Source organism: Oncorhynchus tshawytscha, unplaced genomic scaffold (genome assembly GCF_018296145.1).
Source record: "Oncorhynchus tshawytscha isolate Ot180627B unplaced genomic scaffold, Otsh_v2.0 Un_contig_588_pilon_pilon, whole genome shotgun sequence".
Lineage (NCBI taxonomy): Eukaryota > Metazoa > Chordata > Actinopteri > Salmoniformes > Salmonidae > Oncorhynchus > Oncorhynchus tshawytscha.
In genome coordinates, this window is record NW_024609810.1 from 237,501 (window position 1) to 252,999 (window position 15,499).

General features: G+C 45.3%; 1 protein-coding gene across 3 annotated transcripts; it reads right to left on the minus strand.

The window, feature by feature from the left end:
* Positions 1 to 9,509: 9,509 nt before the first annotated feature.
* Positions 9,510 to 15,074, minus strand: pus7l (pseudouridine synthase 7 like). 3 transcript variants are annotated; one of them, XM_042318599.1, is made up of 11 exons: positions 14,771 to 15,074; positions 13,772 to 14,672; positions 12,556 to 12,715; positions 12,003 to 12,201; positions 11,641 to 11,739; positions 11,446 to 11,527; positions 10,960 to 11,122; positions 10,681 to 10,807; positions 10,426 to 10,479; positions 9,903 to 10,212; positions 9,510 to 9,806 (listed from the first exon to the last, which is right to left on the minus strand). In XM_042318599.1, the coding sequence occupies exons 2-11, from the start codon at positions 14,655 to 14,657 to the stop codon at positions 9,658 to 9,660; spliced, it is 2,229 nt and encodes a 742-aa protein (XP_042174533.1). In that variant the 5' UTR covers positions 14,658 to 14,672; positions 14,771 to 15,074; the 3' UTR covers positions 9,510 to 9,657. The 3 variants fall into 3 exon arrangements, with proteins under 3 accessions (XP_042174533.1, XP_042174532.1, XP_042174531.1); XM_042318598.1 differs by having other exon boundaries at positions 9,510 to 10,212; positions 14,897 to 15,074; XM_042318597.1 differs by having other exon boundaries at positions 9,510 to 10,212.
* Between the last annotated feature and the right edge of the window lie 425 nt (positions 15,075 to 15,499).

A 15,499-nucleotide genomic window follows, 5' to 3' on the forward strand; every position in this document is an offset into this window, starting at 1 on the left:
GGCATGAGGACACTATTTGGCAAGAGGACACTATTTGGCATGAGGACACTATTTGGCATGAGGACACTATTTGGCATGAGGACACTATTTGGCATGAGGAGGACACTATTTGGCATGAGGACACTATTTGGCATGAGGACACTATTTGGCATGAGGACACTATTTGGCATGAGGACACTATTTGGCATGAGGACACTATTTGGCAGAGGGACACTATTTGAGGCATTTGAGGACACTATTTTGAGGACACTAAGAGGACACTATTTGGCATTTGGCAAGAGGACACTATTTGGCATGAGGACACTATTTGGCATGAGGACACTATTTGGCATGAGGACACTATTTGGCATGAGGACACTATTTGGCATGAGGACACTATTTGGCATGACAGGCGCCGCAGGCTGAATGAAGAACACAGCTTCCTTCTATGCTCTGGATCAGATTATAACAGAGGAACTTTAACACATGAGGTATTATAAGTGACTACTGCGTTCTACATGACTGTTTAATAGATTTTAGATTCAATAACTTCTGCTATTTATTCATTCTCAAATGGGAAAGCATGCAGCATGTACAGTATGATTTCTGGTTTAATACTAAATCTCAGCTGTTTTCACAAGATAAAACAAAAAAAGTCAATGATATTTTCCAGGCTGTAGTCATAGTTACAATATAAAAACTTTGAAAGCTCTTAGCCTGAGAATGAACTGCAAACTATCATATTCAGAAACACAAACCAAATGCAACTCTGAAAAATAACAAATATATTACTTCATGGGCAATGCTTTATTTCTCTCTGTAAGCTGCCATTTTTTTGTGGGGACATGATAACCAAAATATTGCATGTGCTTATCCAACCTTTTCTGACCACAGTTGACAACCCTGTGTACACAAACTGTCACATCTTGACAATATTCAGTGGCGGCCCCTGCAACAACATGTTTGACAAGTCATTTAAAACACAACCTGGTATGTACCCACAGAAACAAACTAACTACAGTCCCACGATAACGTTTGTAAAATCCTTGCTGCAATTCTGATCGTATATAAAGCCTGTATTGAGAAAAAAACAGCTAAAATCTAAAGCCTACATTTTAGGCTTTTACATTGTTCAAGTTCAAGTCTATTCATCATATACACATGATATACAGAACATGGAGTAGACATTTGGTACAAAGAACATGGGGTACACTTAGATAAAAAATTATTTAAGATATTACCACTCCTAATTGGACGATATTACCACTCCTAATTGCCATCTCTTCAGTCTAAGCCTACAGGAAAGTGGGTGCCCTCAGGCCCAGAGGGAAGCAAAAGTAATTCTGCTACCCAAGAATAGTAAAGCACCCTTCACTGGCTCAAACAGTCAACTAATCAGCCCTTAGTAAACTTTTTTTTTTACCAGATACAATACTATTTCTCAGAAAACAAATTAACAACAGATTTTCAGCACGCTTATAGGGAAGGGCATTCAACATGTACGGCACTTACACAAATGACTGATGATTAGCTGAGATAAATTTATAATAAAAGATTGTGGGAGCTGTTTTGTTAGATTTCAGTGCGGCTTTTTACATTATTGATGATAATCTGCTGCTGGAAAAACGTATGTGTAATGGCTTTACATCCTCTGCTATATTGTGGAACAAGAGTTACCTGTCTAACAGAACACAGATGGTCTTCTTTAATAGAAGCCTTTCCAACATAATCCATGTAGAGTCAGGCATTCCCCAGGGCAGCTGTTTAGGCCCCTTAATTTTTTCAATCTTTACTAATGACCTGTCACTGGCTCTGAGGAAAGCCTGTGTGTCTATGTATGCTGATGACTCAACACTATACATGTCAGCTAACACAGCAAGTGAAATCACTGCAACACTTAACAAAGAGCTGCAGTCACATTCAGAATGGGTGACAAGAAATAAATTAGTCCTAAATATTTCAAAAACTAAAAGCATTGTATTTGGGACAAATCATTCACTAAACATTCACTAAACAAATCTGCCTTCTTAACAATGCTATTAACAAAGCAGGAACTACAGGCCCTAGTTTTGTCGCACCTGGACTACTGTCCAGTCGTGTGGTCAGGTGCCACAAAGAGGGACTTACAATTGGTCCAGAACAGGGCAGCCCAGCTGGCCCTTAAATATATATGGAGGCTTAACATTAATAATATGTATGTCAATCTCTCCTGGTAGAGGAGATATTGACTTCATCACTATTGGTTTTGTGATAACTATCGACGTACTGAATGCACCAAGCTGTCTGTTTAAACTACTAGCACACAGCTCGGACACCCATGCATACCCCACAAGACATGCCACAAGAGGTCTCTTCACAGTCCCCAAGTCCAGAACAGACTATGGGATGCTCACAGTACTACATAGAGCCATGACTACAAGGAACTCTATTCCACATCAAGTAACTCAGGCAAGCAATAAAATCACATTTAAAAAATATAAAAATACACCTTATGGAACAGCGGGAACTGTGAAGAGACACACACAGGCACAGACACACACACACACACACACATTATAACATACACACTATACACACACGTACACATGGATTTTGTGTTGTAGATGTGTGGTAGTAGAGTATTGGCCTGTGTTGTGAAATCTGCTGTGAAATGGAATATTTTTAATTGTATGTACCTGCCTTCATTTAGCTGGACCGCAGGAAGAGTAACTGCTGCACTGCCAGGAACTAATAGGGATCCATAATAAACCCCAGGAAGAGTAACTGCTGCACTGCCAGGAACTAATAGGGATTCATAATAAACCCCAGGAAGAGAAGCTGCTGCACTGCCAGGAACTAATAGGGATCCATAATAAACCACAGGAAGAGTAACTGCTGCACTGCCAGGAACTAATAGGGATCCATAATAAACCCCAGGAAGAGAAGCTGCTGCACTGCCAGGAACTAATAGGGATCCATAATAAACCCCAGGAAGAGAAGCTGCTGCACTGCCAGGAACTAATAGGGATCCATAACAAACCCCAGGAAGAGTAGCTGCTGCCTTGGCAGGAACTAATAGGGATCCATAATAAACCCCAGGAAGAGTAGCTGCTGCACTGCCAGGAACTAATAGGGATCCATAATAAACCCCAGGAAGAGTAACTGCTGCACTGCCAGGAACTAATAGGGATCCATAATAAACCCCAGGAAGAGTAACTGCTGTACTGCCAGGAACTAATAGGGATCCATAATAAACCCCAGGAAGAGTAGCTGCTGCACTGCCAGGAACTAATAGGGATCCATAATAAACCCCAGGAAGAGAAGCTGCTGCACTGCCAGGAACTAATAGGGATCCATAATAAACCCCAGGAAGAGTAACTGCTGCACTGCCAGGAACTAATAGGGATCCATAATAAACCCCAGGAAGAGAAGCTGCTGCACTGCCAGGAACTAATAGGGATCCATAACAAACCCCAGGAAGAGTAGCTGCTGCCTTGGCAGGAACTAATAGGGATCCATAATAAACCCCAGGAAGAGAAGCTGCTGCACTGCCAGGAACTAATAGGGATCCATAATAAACCCCAGGAAGAGCTGCTGCTGCTGCACCAGGAACTAATAGGGATCCATAATAAACCCCAGGAAGAGAAGCTGCTGCACTGCCAGGAACTAATAGGGATCCATAATAAACCCCAGGAAGAGAAGCTGCTGCACTGCCAGGAACTAATAGGGATCCATAATAAACCCCAGGAAGAGAAGCTGCTTCCTTGGCAGATACATAATAAATACGAATACAGTGCAGTGAAATGTGTCCTTGCAGGTTCACCTCTCGACAATGCAACAACAATAGGAGAAGTAAGTCAGTGAATATAAAGAGAATTACAAATTTAAAAAACTCAATGAATAAAAATGAGGAGAAACACTTCTCTATAGTACAGTACAGGAAGGCAGTCAGATGAATTGAAGTAGGGTGTTTACACATGCAGGGAGATTGTTCAATAGATTGTGCATTAATGTATCAACAGAGATAGCACTATAACAGAATACTGTGATGTCTCATTGGGAAATTAGATTTCCGACAAATACAGGCATAACTTGCTGCATGGTTTCCCAAGACAGACTAAATTCCACACAGTTCACTTTTGCACATCTATACTCTTATGACTCCTCTACGAATGTATTAACAGTGAAATAAAGCCTCCCTGGCTTTAATGAGCAACACTCACCGGTCCAGTGTTTGGGGGTAAGAAGGCAGACAATTAAGACAGGGTCGTAGTTCACAGCAGTGTTTACATCTCTGATGAATGAAAAGCCTCTGTTCTCCAAAACTTCCTATAGAAACAACCAGGTTCAATCAGCACAACACACCAAGGTGCAGCCGTCGACCAGGATACTTGTGAGTAGGAGTGTGTGTTTGTGTGTGTGTGTGTGTGTGTGTGTGTGTGTGTGTGTGTGTGTGTGTCCACACCAAACCTGTGTGTGCCATGACATTCTATGACCTGTAAATTACAGCAGTGTTTTGTTATGGATGATAAAAGGCAACATGAAACTTGAACTCAGCTGCCGAGCCGTGAACTTGGAGAAGTGGAAAAGAGAAACATACACTTCTCATTTAGCTAATTAACCCACCGGACTAAACATCCCCTCAACAAATAACATGCTGCTACCCCTCAACTACCACCATGCTGCTACGCCTCAACTATCACCATGCTGCTACGCCTCAACTATCACCATGCTGTCTACGCCTCAACTATCACCATGCTGCTACGCCTCAACTACCACCATGCTGCTACGCCTCAACTACCACCATGCTGCTACGCCTCAACTACCACCATGCTGCTACGCCTCAACTATCACCATGCTGTCTACGCCTCAACTACCACCATGCTGCTACGCCTCAACTACCACCATGCTGCTACGCCTCAACTACCACCATGCTGCTACGCCTCAACTACCACCATGCTGCTACGCCTCAACTACCACCATGCTGCTACGCCTCAACTATCACCATGCTGCTACGCCTCAACTACCACCATGCTGCTACGCCTCAACTATCACCATGCTGCTACGCCTCAACTACCACCATGCTGCTACGCCTCAACTACCACCATGCACCACCATGCTGCTACGCCTCAACTACCACCATGCTGCTACGCCTCAACTACCACCATGCTGCTACGCCTCAACTACCACCATGCTGCTACGCCTCAACTACCACCATGCTGCTACCACCATGCTGTCTACCCTCAACTACCACCATGCTGCTACGCCTCAACTACCACCATGCTGCTACGCCTCAACTACCACCATGCTGCTACGCCTCAACTATCACCATGCTGCTACCCCTCAACTACCACCATGCTGCTCAACTACCACCATGCTGCTACGCCTCAACTACCACCATGCTGCTACCCAACTACCACCACTACCACCACCACCATGCTGCTACCCCTCAACTACCACCATGCTGTCTACCCTCAACTACCACCATGCTGCTACGCCTCAACTACCACCATGCTGTCTACCCTCAACTACCACCATGCTGCTACCCCTCAACTACCACCATGCTGCTACCCCTCAACTACCACCATGCTGTCTACCCCTCAACTACCACCATGCTGTCTACCCTCAACTACCACCATGCTGTCTACCCCTCAACTACCACCATGCTGTCTACCCCTCAACTACCACCATGCTGTCTACCCCTCAACAAATACCACCATGCTGCTACCCTCAACTTCCACCATGCTGTCTACCCCTCAACTACCACCATGCTGTTTACCCCTCAACTACCACCATGCTGTCTACCCCTCAACTACCACCATGCTGTCTACCCCTCAACAAATAACATGCTGCTACGCCTCAACTACCACCATGCTGTTACCCCTCAACTACCACCATGCTGCTACCCCTCAACTACCACCATGCTGCTACCCCTCAACTACCACCATGCTGTTACCCCTCAACTACCACCATGCTGCTACCCCTCAACTACCACCATGCTGCTACCCCTCAACTACCACCATGCTGTTTACCCCTCAACTACCACCATGCTGTTACCCCTCAACTACCACCATGCTGCTACCCCTCAACTACCACCATGCTGTCTACCCCTCAACTACCACCATGCTGTTACCCCTCAACTACCACCATGCTGTTACCCCTCAACTACCACCATGCTGTTACCCCTCAACTACCACCATGCTGTCTACCCCTCAACTACCACCATGCTGTTACCCCTCAACTACCACCATGCTGTTACCCCTCAACTACCACCATGCTGTCTACCCCTCAACTACCACCATGCTGTTACCACCAACTACCACCATGCTGTCTACCCCTCAACTACCATCATGCTGTCTACCCCTCAACTACCACCATGCTGTCTACCCCTCAACTACCACCATGCTGCTACCTCTCAACAACAACCAGGATGTCTACCCCTCAACAACAGCCAGGATGTCTACCCATCAACAACAACCAGGATGTCTACCTCTCAACAACGACCAGGCTGTCTACCTCTCAACAACGACCAGGCTGTCTACCCCTCAACAATGACCAGGCTGTCTACCCTTCAACAACGACCAGGATGTCTACCCTTCAACAACAACCAGGATGTCGACCCTTCAACAACGACCAGGATGTCTACCCCTCAACAACGACCAGGCTGTCAACCCTTCAACAATGACCAGACACTTCAGGGTCAAAGCCAAGCACAATCAGCTGGCCGGAGATTCACTGAGAGGTACAATATTCAGTCTTCTGTGTCTATCTGCATAGAGAGACCATAGCTGGACAGGCACATGCACACTCACACACACACACACACGCACACACGCGCGCACACACACAAACACACGCACACACACACACGCACACATGCACACGCACACACACACACACGCACATCACTGCTCAGACAGTGCTATGGTGGTGAAGTCAAAGTAGTTCACAGACACTCCTGGTCAATTCAGGCTCGTATTTTAGGTTAAGAGATGCTATTCAGTATGTGAAGAACAGGGCTGGGGCTGACATAACATCCACTAGTTAAAACACATTCAGGTTGATGAGAGGGAAGTGTCTGAGGCCCAGGGATGTGGGCTACATGCTCCATGAGGGCTGTTGAGTTCAGGCTAGTTACCGGGACATTCACATCTCACTGCTAAGCAGGACACAGACACAGACAGAACCATCCCAGTTCAGACTTCAAACCCCAAATCAAAACACCACCTACAACCAAGACTGCTTGATGGTTGACCTCTAAACACCATGTAGTCACTCAGGAAAGGCTCTCCAGTTGTACTATCCTGTAGGGAGGTGTACCACCACGCTATTAAAACGCTATGACTCATTATGTAGCCTTATGTCAGCCTGTCATATCCAAAACAACACCTTCCACATCCGTCTATTCCCTCCAAGGCCTTGACGTGCAACATATCAGAGGTACTGAAAGATAAATAGATCCCATTGTTCAGGGGAAAAGTCACTAGTACAGAAAACATTCAGAAGCCACATTTCATTTGAGATTTCCTCAGGAGTTAATACTGTCTGCTGTACACTCCTTCTGTTCTGACACTCAGACACTCTGCCCTAAACCCTACAGGCAGGTACTTCACCAAACGCTGCTTAGGCCTGAGTCTCGACTACAAGTCAGAACCCACAAACCCAAACTCAGACATGCCACACTTACTCTCTAACAGTAAGGTTTTCACATCACTAACAGAAGCTAAAAATGGAAGCGAAGAATCAAATTAAATGATTCATGACAGAAATTTGATATGGTCCTGCCTTTAAAAAAATCTAGTCGGAAATCTACCAATGACCCACAGGAGAAACGCTGTCTGTCCCAAAAAGGCATCCTATTCCCTTTACAGTGCACTTCTTTTGACCAGAGCTCTGGCACTATAAAGGGAGTAGGGAGCTATTTGAGATGCTGCATAGCTGTCTGAATTTTATTTCGATTTCAGAGGGCCAGCCAGAGGCTAGAGCATGATGAGGGGGAGAATTATATTATATATATTGGGTTTATGCTTCATTACATTTCATATTAGTTCCCTTGAATATTCCCACAGCTGCTGTTGCAATATTTTTTTTAAATTAAAGATTAGCATAGCAATGACTTGTTGGGTACGGACAGGCATAGACGTAGGAATCAGTTTATGAGAATTGTTATCTGATAGAACATGTTCTATCAGATCAAATGATCATTATCCTACTATAGCTTGGCAAGAGTTTGTCCAGTACTGGCATCAAAAGAGAAACAGACTAGTGTTAACATGTTTTACTCAGTTACTGTACCTTCAAGTAGGTATTAATTCACTTGTTCACCTGATAAACAACTCATGAGGCACCATCACCCTCTAGTGACCATGCTGTGTAGGCTGAGATCACCCTCTAGTGACCATGCTGTGTAGGCTGAGATCACCCTCTAGTGACCATGCTGTGTAGGCTGAGATCACCCTCTAGTGACCATGCTGTGCAGGCTGAGATCACCCTCTAGTGACCATGCTGTGTAGGCTGAGATCACCCTCTAGTGGCCATGCTGTGTAGGCTGAGATCACCCTCTAGTGACCATGCTGTGTAGGCTGAGATCACCATGCTGTGTAGGCTGAGATGACCATGCTGTGTAGGCTGAGATCACCCTAGTGGCCATGCTGTGAGGCTGAGATCATGACCATGCTACAGGCTGAGATCACCCTCTAGTGACCATGCTGTACAGGCTGAGATCACCCTCTAGTTCCATGCTGTAGGCTGAGACCATGCTGTACAGGCTGAGATCACCCTCTAGTGGCCATGCTGTACAGGCTGAGATCACCCAGTGACCATGCTGTGCAGGCTGAGATCACCCTCTAGTGACCATGCTGTGCAGGCTGAGATCACCCCAGTGACCATGCTGTGTAGGCTGAGATCACCCTCCCCATCTCCAGTGAGATCACCCTCCAGGTTCCATGCTGTGCAGGCTGAGATCACCCTCTAGTGACCATGCTAGATCACCCTCTAGTGGCCATGCTGTGCAGGCTGAGATCACTAGGTGAGATCACCCTCTAGTGACCATGCTGTGCAGGCTGACAGGCTGAGATCACCCTCTAGTGACCATGCTGTGCAGGCTGAGATCACCCTCTAGTGGCCATGCTGTGTAGGCTGAGATCACCCTCTAGTGGCCATGCTGTGCTAGGCTGAGATCACCCTCTAGTGGCCAGGCTGAGCTAGTGGCCATGCAGGCTGAGATCACCCTCTAGTGTGGCCATGCTGCTGTGCAGGCTGAGATCACCCCTGAGATCACCCCATGCTGCTGTAGGCTGAGTGGCCATGCTGTGTAGGCTGAGATCACCCTCTAGTGACCATGCTGTGTAGGCTGAGATCACCCTCTAGTTGCCATGCTGTGTAGGCTGAGATCACCCTCTAGTGACCATGCTGTGCAGGCTGAGATCACCCTCTAGTGTCCATGCTGTGCAGGCTGAGGTTCTTCTACATTCACGCAACTAAATTAACTTCAACATTCAATGTGATTCTACCTCTAATCCACTGTGAAGAATTCTCATTCAGTCAGTAAATGAACAAAGCATTTTTTTATTAACGACATGTCTGACAAATCAGGCACCGAATCAGCAAACTGATCACAATAATGTAGCAGTATCCTACAAGTACACAAGAAGAAAATACTGTACACACAGTAGTACATACAACATCTGAGACTCCAGTTTAAGGGTCACATTTCATGACCTCTCTGAGGCAGATGGTGGCGTAGCAGGAGGAGTCCAGGTCAAAGTTCAACGTCAAACTAGTTGTGTCTGTGTCAGAGGACTGCACCGTTGACTCCCCCTCTCCATTACCCTGCACGTTCTCCCCTCCTCTCTGCCTCTCCAGACCTCCAGGTCTAGTTGTGTCTGTGTCAGGGTACTGCACCGTTGACTCCCCCTCTCCATTACCCTGCACGCTCTCCCCTCCTCTCTGCCTCTCCAGACCTCCAGGTCTAGTTGTGTCTGTGTCAGGGTGCTGTGGTACCGCTCCACTAGCCTGTGACTTTCCATTCCACTCCTGTTGCCTCTCCCCAGCTCTCTGTCCCTGCTCCAGCCTGTAGGTCAGGCTATGTGGGATGGCCAGTAAGGGGCGGTAGCAGCCAGGGAGGTTCAGCTTGAGAGGAGTGACTCTGAAACGACAGCTCTGTAGTCCATCCCTCGCCAGTCTCTCCTGGTACCAGCCCCCTACAGGGTTCTCTGGGTACTTCACACTGTTGCCAAGCATGGGAAGAACCACCTGATGGAAGAGCACAGCAGAAGTGAACAATGGATTCAATAGAATCATAACCCATTTGATTTGTGTAGTGTTTTGTGGATGTAGGTTTCACCGGGCTCAGCAACGCACTCAGACAACACACCCATGTTTGCAGAGTAGATTAATAGTTAAAATGGTACAAGGTACTGTCGAACAGGGGAGTGGACAGGTGTGTGTGTGTGTGTGTGTACATACCTGTCCTAGTGAGTAGACTTCCTCCTCCTCCTCTGCAGCAGTAACAACATGAATCTGGGGGAGTAGAGAGTGCAAAGGTCCATCTCAGTACCATCTTTATGACTGGTTCAATCTCAGTGAGCGAGTATCACTGGGTGTCACACTCAAACATAGAGCCTAGTGGCCAACTCTCTAGCACCGATTAAAAATCATTCACACAAGTGACTTTGACTGTTTATTTGACTCCGTTATTAAGTCATCCTGGGACTGAACTACCTGAGGTAAGCTGGTTTCTCCCGCCTCTATCCCCTCCTCTCTCCTCTGCTTCCAGACCAGATCTCCCTGCCTGGCCCTGTGGCCCAGCGTGGTCAGCCTGTGTGCAGCCGCCTCGTTCCAGACCCGGCTGCAAATCAAAACAATCTTTATTGATATAGTATACTAAATCAAAGTGAGTGAAGAGGAAGAAGGAAATACAAATGAAAGTAGGAATACAAATAGAACCATAAAGGATTCAGAATATTTAAAGCAATTAAATAGGTGATATGGAGCCCAGACCTGCAGTATGCGTGGGGGTAGAAGACCCTCATCCCATGGGGCAGGCTGAGCCAGGCACGGGTGCAGCCCTCTGGGCCCGTCCCATAGCGATGTAGGGCCCTCAGCATCATCCTCTCTCTGGCCTTGGACATGGGCATCAGAAACAGGGCCTCCTTGGCATTATCTGAGGAGATGAGGGAGGAGAGGGGTGGAGGAACAGGGTCAGAATGGAGAAGAGTAGAAAATGAAATACATGTCAAAAGAAAAATCCTTCTGTATTATTGACTGTATGTTTGTTTATTCCATGTGTAACTCTGTGTTGTTGTTTGTGTCGCACTGCTTTGCTTTATCTTGGCCAGGTTGCAGTTGTAAATGAGAACTTGTTCTCAACTGGCCTACCTGGTTAAATAAAGGTGAACATTTTTTAATCTGAAAAAGGTTGGGTCCATATCAACAGAGAACATGGTAAACAGGAAATGGTGACTAGTGTAAGCAGCAATTTCTCACCAGTCTGGAGGAAGTGTCTCTTGGCAACGCTCTGAGGGTCATCACCTTCTTCTGGTGTGAAAAACAGACGGACAGCTGCCACCTGAGACACATGAAAGACAACCCACACCACAAGTCAGACAGAACAAATAGAAACATTGACATCCACTGTTTTCAGTTTCTTGTAATATAAGAACACAGAAGATGTAACTGTACCATTTCCTCTTTGAGCAGGGCCAGTCCGACGCGGTCAGACTGAACACTCTGTCCAGTCCCAAACCTCTGAGGTCCATAGTAGTTCACAAACCCCTTGACCTAAAAGAATTGACATTTAATAACTTCTCACTACAGATCAGAGAACAACTATTAAAGAACTATTAAAGTGCACAGAAAAATCTACATTTGCTTCCAAGTTTGGGTCTGGGGGCCAACAGGGTCTGATGTTTTTATTCAGCCAATCAAGCACTTGGTGATTAGGTTGATCAGCTACATTGAGTGCTTCAGTGCTGGGCTGGACAAAACCCTGCATCTCTCCAGGACCAGGGTTGAATGGAGGCCAAAGAATAGGAGTGTCTCACCTTTACGTTCTCCACAGCCTCCTGCACCAGTGAGTCCAGCTCCATCAGTGTGCCATGACCCTGGTGTGGCCTCAGATCCCGTACCACCAGGTCAAAGTGGTTCCCCTGGAGTCTACCCAGATGAAGAGGCTCCGAGACGGAGCGGACGGAGGAGAGGACCACCCCCCTCTTCTCAAACTCACTGGCCTTCTCTCTCAGCCTGACAACACACATCCCTCCCATCAGCACTAGTCTGACCGGTCCCCATGATGAGGACAGGATATGCATCAGTGGACAGTGAACTCACTGGACTAGCATGTTAGAAATACATGAATGTGGTGTTGATGGATGAGTTGAGTTGAGTTGAGTTTGCCCCCAATAGAATGTAGCACTTTGTAAATATTCATCATCATCATCAAACCATAGCCAAGGATAGCCTGGTGATCCAGTCTGTTAGTGCTTTAGTCAACTCTCTGTTTATAGTCTAGAAGAGTTGACCACAGCACATAGGCTAAGCCAAGGACTTTGAATGGAAACAGCAACACATTCTATCTTACAACTGTACTGTATCTACCGTTGTGGTGAGATCTTCTTGACCACCATGGACTGGTAGGTGACGGCCCTCTTGTCCTTAATGCCAGCGTAGGTGAAGTCAGAGGGCAGCACCCCCAGGACAGCTGCCATGTAGCTGATAGCCTCCAGAGTCTCTAGGTTCTCCTTCCTCAGAGTGAACGCTGCAGGGGAAGGAAACCCATGCCAATAGTATCCACATTAACTTCCTAGAATACATGCCCAACACATTGCTTCATTCTAAGTAGTATGCAAGTATGGCCAGGGGAATAGAGTGTTATGAGTGGGGTGAAGTTGGTCTTAGACACTGATTTAAGGTCAGTTTTGTGGGATCCATGTTCAGGATTTGGGGAGGATAAATCCAAGGATATGTTTTTTTTTTGTCACGTACAGTTTAATTAAAGCAGATATATAAATGCTTACTTGGGCTAATAACATTTTTCTTGCTGTACATACAGAATCATAAGAGAAAAACATCAAGTAGGAGAGAGAAATAGGAGACAGAGTAAACAGAGAGAAATAGGAGACAGAGTAAACAGAGAGAAATAGGAGACAGAGTAAACAGAGAGAAATAGGAGACAGAGTAAAGAGAGAGAAATAGGAGACAGAGTAAAAAGAGAGAAATAGGAGACAGAGTAAAGAGAGAGAAATAGGAGACAGAGTAAAGAGAGAAATAGGAGACAGAGTAAAGAGAGAGAAATAGGAGACAGAGTAAAGAGAGAAATAGGAGACAGAGTAAACAGAGAGAAATAGGAGACAGAGTAAAGAGAGAAATAGGAGACAGAGTAAAGAGAGAAATAGGAGACAGAGTAAAGAGAGAAATAGGAGACAGAGTAAACAGAGAGAAATAGGAGACAGAGTAAAAGAGAGAAATAGGAGACAGAGTAAAGAGAGAAATAGGAGACAGAGTAAAGAGAGAGAAATAGGAGACAGAGTAAAGAGAGAAATAGGAGACAGAGTAAAGAGAGAAATAGGAGACAGAGTAAAGAGAGAAATAGGAGACAGAGTAAACAGAGAGAAATAGGAGACAGAGTAAAGAGAGAGAAATAGGAGACAGAGTAAAGAGAGAGAAATAGGAGACAGAGTAAACAGAGAAATAGGAGACAGAGTAAACAACAGAGTAAACAGAGAGAAATAGGAGAGACAGAGTAAGCAGAGAGAAATAGGAGAGAGATATAGAAGAGAAACATAGTCTGTGAGGTTCTCTATAGACCTCTCACCTGTATAGACCTCTTCCTCTTTACTGTCATCAGCCGTCCTCTTCCTGGGTTTCCCTTTTTTTCTCAACCTGACAGTAATGGCCGTAGTCTTCTGCTGCTGGTCAATGAAGCTCTTGGTCTCCACCAGTTTACCAAACCGTCTACTGAGGAAGTGGTGCACTGCCGTCCTGTGCTCCTTACTGTCATCACCCCTGAACGTGTACACAGAATTAGGCATCTTGGTGTCGATGAACCTGATAAAGTCTTCGGCCTCCTCCTCGGAGACCAAACCTGATAAGAGCTTAAAGTCAGGGTCCTCCTTAACCCTGATCTCTGATTGGTTGGTTACTGTCAACAGGAAGGGAAAGCTGTGTCGGACAGCGCGGTGGACATTAGCTCTTTGGTGTTTGTCTGGGAATGAACCCAGGGATAACTCTTGATTGGCCACCTTCTCACTGCCATTGGATGATTCTTGGTTGGCCAGCTTCTTCTCAACGTCATCATTGGGACTTGATGACATCTCTCTCAATAAAGCAGTGAACTGCTCTAGCTCTTCACAGACAGCCTGACCCAGTATTATGTTCAGGTCAAAACAGTCTTGGCTGGCGGTGGATGTGATGTCACCATTCTGACCGGGTCCAGGTTCTGAATTCTCTTCTTTGAGGTTGTGTTCATGTTTTGGGCTAATAATATTTGTCTTTCCTTCAGACTTGGCACCTGGACATGCCTCAGTAATGTTGGATGATTGAGGAACATCAGATACACTGGGTTTAGTGACCATCTGGCCATGGATGTCTATCTCTGTGACTACAAAGTCTCTGGTGAAGTTCTTGATGGTTCCATAGAACCCTTCATGTTCTGAGATGTAGCACTCAGGGACACTCGGTGCTTCCTCCGTCATAGTCATGGTAGATAGACTGTCCTGTCGCAAAGAAAGGGATCAAACCAATATTATACCCCAAGTTATGTAAAAATCAATGAATTGATCATCAGAAGCCATGTATTAAGCCATGGTCTTACCAGTTATGTAATGTGACGTGTCAGTGCTACAAATGTTTCATGTGCTAAATGAATCAATGTGACACCATAACACACTATAACATTGTAGCTAGCTTGCTAACACTGTTCAAATACGTTACTGTTTACCAAGCTCAACCAACAGCAGAAATCGTAGTCTTTAAGCAATTTGTCATTTCACTTATTCATCTAATTATAAATTAATGCAATAATAAATGTCCTAAAACGACATATTTCTAGCAATAAATGTCTAATACACAAACACATGTGCAACTGTAGCATGAGATTGTAATTCCTCCGCATCATGTCATGTGACGACAAGTTCTTAAAGGGAAAGTGCTCTTTTATTTGTCTCATCCTACTGTTCTGGTCTTCTGATGACTAATCACCTGTTAATAATTATATTGCACAGTATAGACTAGAGAGATAAATCATAAGTAAATCATTAGTATGTTTTGACAAACAATTTGCATTTAAAAGGTCATTTCTGATTTGCTGAACTGTATGAACAGGCTACTATGTATCTAACTGATGTGAGTCATGGTCAAATAATGTTCTGAGATAACTGGAAAGACATTTTCATTCATTGAGATCTACATTACTACAAAGGTTTATTACAGATTAGGCATGGAGCAGGTATGCCTTTAATTTGTATCATCTGACATCAGCTGATCTGCAGCCAGCCAACATGACTTATTCATTGTAATCTTTTATGTGCCAGGCCAAAGGTTT

Coding starts and splice junctions, on each gene's coding strand:
- pus7l (XM_042318598.1), bottom strand. CDS start 14,657: ATGACTATGACGGAGGAAGCACCGAGTGTCCCTGAGTGCTACATCTCA. Junction 11,528..11,640: donor CCCTGCTCAAAGAGGAAATG/GTACAGTTACAT, acceptor CATGTGTCTCAG/GTGGCAGCTGTCCGTCTGTT. Junction 10,808..10,959: donor TACCCCCACGCATACTGCAG/GTCTGGGCTCCA, acceptor TTTGATTTGCAG/CCGGGTCTGGAACGAGGCGG.